This window comes from Pundamilia nyererei, unplaced genomic scaffold (genome assembly GCF_000239375.1).
Source record: "Pundamilia nyererei isolate P.nyererei 1_Seehausen unplaced genomic scaffold, PunNye1.0 scaffold00534, whole genome shotgun sequence".
Lineage (NCBI taxonomy): Eukaryota > Metazoa > Chordata > Actinopteri > Cichliformes > Cichlidae > Pundamilia > Pundamilia nyererei.
The window spans coordinates 145499-152389 of record NW_005187935.1 but is presented as its reverse complement, the minus strand read 5'-3'; the positions used below and the strand labels follow the sequence as shown (position 1 = coordinate 152389).

The window sequence follows — 6891 nt, the reverse complement described above, 5'->3', positions numbered from 1 at the left end:
TTTTTGGGTTCATTGAGAACATGGTTGTTGTTCAATAATAACATTATTCCTCAAAAATACAACTTGCCTAATAACTCTGCACTCCCTGTATTACTTATTAGCTGCTATTTTGTTTCGTATGTACATTCTTCCACTCACCTGTAGGGGGCAGAGTAAACCCTCTACAGCACAGTAGTCATATGGTGTGGTCCGAGCCTGGAGCGTCTGCACAGACAGGTTGTATACTATTATACAACCTCATGTAATACAATTACAAGAGTTAATACTATGCATAAATGAACCCATGCACCCACATTGGCAATGAGTGAGAAAAATATACTTGTGTGTTAAAATAGACAATTTATCGTTGTCAAAATGTTCGCTTAATTTTCAATATCAGAGGTTGACAAATTCTACCCAATTAAACGTGATGACACCAGCTCATATAGTACATTAAGCTATTCACACATTTACTAGAGGTTGCAAAACTTCACCACTGCATAGGTCAAAGGTAGCTGCTTGCACGAATGATCTGTCGGGTTATTTCTTAGGCGCAGGCTTGTACAACCTGCCAAAGCTAATACATGAGCTGGAGAAGCTGAGGGACTATATTTTTCAAAGTTAGGCTTTCCATCTTCCTATTTTTTTTTCTTTATTACAGTGGAAAGATGAGGTGATATGCAAATGTAATGATGAAAAAAAACACTTCAGATATAATAGTTTATAGTATTTAGTGATATTTCTTTTGCATAATAAATGTTTTAGGTTGAGTTTGCCTTTATGATTCTGTTAAAGTTGTTCTATATGTCAGAGGTTACTTCCCCTTTTAGAAATGTGCTGCATGAATACTCCTGACATACAGTATCGCAGTGAGCAATATGTCACTCTTTGAAACAGAAAGCATGTTAGTTACAACATCTTTCTTAGCTCTATGTCACACTGTGGTGCTGTCTAAAGGTTTCATTAGTTTGTGCTGTCAGTAACTGACAAGGACAAATTGTATTTAGACAGAAATTATTGTAACCTTAAAGCAGTAAAGTCTAAACAGGAACTTAGAGAGAACAAAGTGATCATTATTAACATTATTAATAATGTTAATAAGAATGCGTAAATCCCAGAGAGTTTATTCTGTTCAGCTTCTCCTTCAGTTTTCAGTAGGAGAAACATTTCATCACTCATCTAAATGACTTCTTTAGTACAAACATTTTATAAAACAGCAAATCTTCCTCTTGCAAATACAGAAGTTATTTCAAAGATCAAAGTGACACCATAAAGCGGAGCATTAACATGCATCTATATATTACAATGCATTACAATGCATAATTGTCAGACGATTGTTTTTAAAACAATTGAACCGTTTTGAACATCCAAATATTTGAAAGCTTAGCACCTCATGTTCAAGATTATCTCTGATTTCACTGCTGTTAAAGTTTCACATTAACATCATAATGTGATAGGAGGTTTTAGCTGTAAGTGTGGTGGCAGTCTAATAGGAAATAATGGCCAGCAGAGTAAAGCTAAACTTCCTGTAAACTTGCTGAAGTGCAAAGAGAAGTAACAAAGGAGGAGGAGGAGGAAGAAGAGTCAGTTGAAAGCAGACAGTCTGCAGAGATCAGTGTGTGGAAACAAAAGCTGGAGGTTCACACAGAGTGAGGGTAAAACACTTTCATCCATTTTTCTCTGTAGTATTCTTGCTTCAGTAATTTCATAAAAAATGATTGTAAATGATTGCTGAATACCTAACTGAAGAAGTCTGAGGCTGAGAGATTTCCATTCATAATTTTCAGCTTCTCGATGGCACAGATATCAAGAAATGCTTTAATATGATGCTTTAAGATGCTTTTCAGCCAAGTTTATTGGTCACATGAAAAAATATATTAAAATAGTAAATATGTAAGTGTAATATCCTGTATGTGATTCTATCAGCCACTGAACTTTCTATATTTTTACTGCACCTTTTGTGTGTTTGTGCTTTGAAAAGAAAGCGTCTATCCTGTGGAGAGAAGCCGTGCTGTCATTCAAATCAGAATGTTAACTCTCATCTGGGTGATTCTGCTCTTGGCTGACACAGGTACAGAAGGAAATTTTATTTAAATCTTCATCAATATATGAATTTAAGGAACCTACAAAAAGAAGGAAAACTGCAGTTTCAAAGACAGCCGTGTTTGAAAATGTCATTTACTAAGTTAAAAATGGGAAGCAACAGCTGTGAACTGCATCGCTTATGTAAGTCATATCAGTTAACAGCAGAAGTAAAGTAAAAGAGGCATTTTTAAATATAAACATTGTAAATGATGTAAACTGATGGTGTTGGTTACCATCGTTTTTGATTTTCATGAACTCAGCTTCTTCTCTTCTGGTTTGTCTCTTTTGTTTTTGCATGTTCAGGTTCTGGGACTCCTGAGTGTCCAAAGAGCAACAGCATAATCCCACAAAGTGATGAAAATGTATCAGCACAGGCTGGACTGTGTGTTTTTCTAGCATGTTCTGTTACTACAGATGGTAATGTTGAAAATATAACTTGGTATAAACATGATGGAAACATAACTAAAACAATATTTGGCTCCAGTAACAATACGAAAACTGAACCTGAGTTTGAAGGGAGGGTGTCACTGTTGGAGCCTGACCTGAAAAAGAAGTGCAGCATCATTATCAATGACCTCACCAAGTCGGACTCTGGATCATATCACGCTGTCGCTAAGACAAAGACTCACTGCACACTGATTGCAAACATCACAGTCACAGTTACAGGTATCAAAACCTACCACAAATACTCCCTGCACAGTGACCACGTTATCATGTTTGATTTAAATGAGTTAGCTCGACTAAATTACAATGAGCTGTATTAACTACAGCTGCATTATGGCACTAGCACATGTTTGTTTAACGTGAGTTTAAGAGTTGTTAAATCATTACCACTCCAAAGATTTTTGTGAATAAACATGATGCTCAGATTAACACAAAGGCACAACGACTTCCTGTAATGCAGGTCCTGTGTCTCCATTCATCATATATGTCAGCTAAAGTGAAAAACAGAAACTGCTGAATGTCCTTTAGTCTATTCCTTTGGTCAGACATAAACTGATGTTTGGGTATACCTCACAGAGCTTGCATCTGTCTTGGAACTTTTCAGCCTTATCTTGTACTTTTTACAATTTAAGTTACTTAACAGAGTGATCATACGTCTACTTTAAATTAGTAGTGGTTTTTATGCTGATTATAATGTCTTGTTTCATTTACTTTCCTATTAGAGCTGAGTGAAAAGCCCACACTGGAGATTCCTGAAATAACAGAGGGAGAGCAGACTACACTGACCTGCAGCGCTCCTGGTCTCTGCTCTGGATCCACTCCTAATATCACCTGGATATGGAGTGGATCAGGACAAAACTTCTATGAAATCAAAGAAAACAACATTGAATTCCAGTCTGAGGATATGCCTGCCTTCAATTCAACTCTGACCTTTAACGCTTCAACAAAACACAACGGTGGTCAGGTCACCTGTAAGGTCACCTTCAAAAATGTCAAAACAAATGAGACAAAAACTCTTAATGTCAAGTGTGAGTATTACTCTTGGCAAAAGTATATTTTATCATTATTACAGTATTAGTAGTAGTAGCAGTAATTATAATAATGTTGTAATTACTGTAAGTGTAAAACTTTCATGACTGACATTATATTTTGTCTGCTCTTATTTTTTTTCCTTTTTTACTTAAAAAAGCAGTTTTCATTAAAATCTGGAAAGTAAATGTAATATTAATTACATTGTTGTGTTCTTCAGTATCAGATATTCTTATATTGTAGCAATGTGTTAAAACTATTTATGTTCCTATGAGTTTACTGTAATCTTGATGCTGAGCTTCTTATTCTGTTTTTGCAGATGCAGCAAGAATCTTGAATAACTCTTGTGTCGCTCAGTCAAAGGTTTTGTCCTGTGTGTGTATCAGTGAGGGGTTTCCTTCACCCACCATCAAATGGCCACACTTGGAGAGTCACACTGAGTACTCTGTAACAACCAATGTGTCAAACACCAGAGTCACCAGCACCATCACTGTGTCCCAAGATCACTATCACAACTCCACTATTGAATGTGTCAGCAGTAATAGTATTGGAAATACCTCATCAAGTGTCAGCCTTATAATAAATGAGTTCAATGCTAATTCATCACCATCAAACGGTACAGGAAATAACTGTAAGTATTTACGAGTTAAACATTTCCACTATACTCAAATTTAAGACATTTCAATACCTGTTTTCAGCTTTAGGTAATCAGCACGGTTTATCTCATTTGATTTCAGATATATTCACACAGTTTTTAACGATTATTCTAGAGAAGAAAGTCTACATTGCATTGTTGACCGGGTTTGTGATTGGGATAATCCTTTCAACAGTCATTGCTTGTTTGGTAGTGAAATGTCGCAGGTAATATTACTATTCTATTTTTGACATCAGTGTTTTTGTATATTTTATTTTATAAAAAGGAATATTATATTTTCTGAATTGTTCATATTAATGCTCACCATCTTCCTGGTATACTCGAACGATTTCTGTTTGCACACATGTAAATTTCTATTAGGTCATTTTTATATAAAGTTTATTATATACTGTTAGAGATCCTAAATGGTGACTTAAGTTTTTATACCAGAACTTTCCACATATAAATACCATTATATATGGAAAAGAACTGAAACACATATTGTAAAATATCAAAATTGTCAGATATTGTATTGTAACCATTATCATGCTGCAATCATTATTTACTTTTTGTGAGTTTTCATACAGTTTTGGCTTATCTTACGTCATCAGCTTCCGAAAATTAAAACTGAGACACATGCCATCATATTTATATGTAAAGATAAAGTGCATTTTTTGATCCAAGATATTTTTTCGGCTTTTAACATGAGAAAAACCAGATTGAGCACAGAAAATAATCAGATTATGTGAACTATAAGGGTTGTTTTTTTTTGCCACGACACAACACTTCTGGTCTGCTGTGAGACCTTCACTAAGCTTCATTTCTATTAATTAATTTCTTCCCAGAAAAAAGTGGAAGAGGTCAGAAAATCTGTCTGAAAACCTGGAGATGGCGACTACTGAAGCTGGTCTAATGGTAACTTAAATAAGTACTTAGCCTTTGGTAACATATCTGAATATGATATTTATTTTATGATATTAGTTTGATTTTAATTATATTTTTGGTCAAATATTAAGCTAGTTTGGTTTCTGTCATGTTATTACGTCATTATTGTTTTTTATAAGCTGTCAAATTACCTGTAATTGCTTCCTTGTGCTTGACAGATGGATGCTGATCAAGCAGCAACATATGATGGGATCCGTGAGCCAGAGGACGCTGAAGGAGAAGCTGAGTCTGTTGCACAATTACCATCCAATGGAAACTGCACAAAAGAGGTGGAGTACTCCGACATTAACTTCTCTGCACTAAGACCCAAGAACCCTGAAGAGGCAGCAAACACACAGGATGCCAGAGACACAGAGTATGCTGAAATTAAAAGAGAAGAAGTGAGACAAGAAGATGCCCAAGGGGACAGTGAAATGTTGGAGGGCAATGAAGAGAATGAGTTCATGAGTAAAAAGGACAATGAGGAAGGTGAGGATGTAGCGCTGTATTCCAGTGTGGAGGAATTAATGGGTTAATTATGAGAGCTGTGAGATCTATCACATTTGGAGAAATTAACATTACAAACAGAAGATACATGCATGCTGCAATCAACGTATGCATTGAGAATTGTGTGTGCGTTGTTAGATGAGATGGAATTTCTGGGATTTTTCAATTACGAAAAATATAAGCATGTATGTAATATAAAAGGATAAACACGTTTCCACAGGACTTACAAAAATGGTAAAAATATCAGGCTGTGGTGTTTAATGTGGTCTAAACAGAAAAATAGTGGGTCGACTAATCAGATCCAGGTGCTGACAAAAAGGTTTTCATGAAATATCCTCTCATGTTATAACTTCTTTCTTTGGTATGTAAGTGGCAGTCATTAGTGGAGACTCCACTTATTAAATACAAGGAAATATTCAGGTGTCAGCCATACTATGTAAATATTGTAATAAATCTTCTTATTTACTTCACCTTCAAAAGGCTGTTCCACAAGAACATAAGGTGAAACTGTTTAAATTAGGGGTGTCAAACTCCAGTCCTCAAGGGCCGGTGTCCTGAAACGTTTCCATGTGTCCCTGCTGCAACACACCTAGATAACCTTAGTATGTCATTTGCAAAATTCTGTAGAGTTTGACTGTCTGCTGAGATGGCAACCCCTAACCCAAGTCAAGTAAATTTAAATAAATGAAGTGGAAAATGTACGTGTAAAAGTACTTTTATTGCACTGTGTTCATTCACGTATGAGCTGCTGTGAATCAAATGGCTGAATTCCCCATCTCAGCATGCTAATGACCTACTAATGTTATTCAGGTGTGTAGCAGCAGGGACACATAGAAAAGTTTCAGAACGCCGACCCTCGAGGACTGGAGTTTGACACCTGTGGTTTAAAACATGAATATAAATGTTAAATCTTTGTGAAAAAGTTTTTGTATGCAAACAATATTCTTTACATTTTGCATATCTCTGTATGATACATCAGGTAGAATTAGCAGCTTTATGTAACAGTCAAATATTTCATCATGTTAATAAAATTCAGTCATAAATAAGGTGAATGCAACTGAAATCAAATTCAAGCTCAGAGTGAGAATTTATTCAGTTACATTATTGAGTTTATGCAGGAGGGGAGAGAACACCTTTGCTTTGTTTTAAACCATAAAAAGCTAAAGGAAAGCACACCCTGGTAAAGCTTTTGTACAAATTCAGACCACGCATGGCATTTTCTAGTTTGACGCCTCTCAGACGAGGGTTGTCTGTGTTCTGCTGAACTGCTGTAAATAGTGCAACTGCAA

At 35.7% G+C, this 6891-nt stretch overlaps 1 protein-coding gene across 1 annotated transcript; it reads left to right on the top strand.

The window, feature by feature from the left end:
- The first annotated feature begins 1581 nt into the window (after nucleotides 1-1581).
- LOC102215823 (sialic acid-binding Ig-like lectin 10) lies at nucleotides 1582-6144 on the top strand. Its single transcript, XM_005754293.1, has 8 exons — nucleotides 1582-1634; nucleotides 1961-2050; nucleotides 2368-2730; nucleotides 3231-3536; nucleotides 3857-4168; nucleotides 4275-4398; nucleotides 5017-5086; nucleotides 5275-6144. The coding sequence occupies exons 2-8, from the start codon at nucleotides 2008-2010 to the stop codon at nucleotides 5629-5631; spliced, it is 1575 nt and encodes a 524-aa protein (XP_005754350.1). The 5' UTR covers nucleotides 1582-1634; nucleotides 1961-2007; the 3' UTR covers nucleotides 5632-6144.
- The last annotated feature ends 747 nt before the right edge of the window (nucleotides 6145-6891 follow it).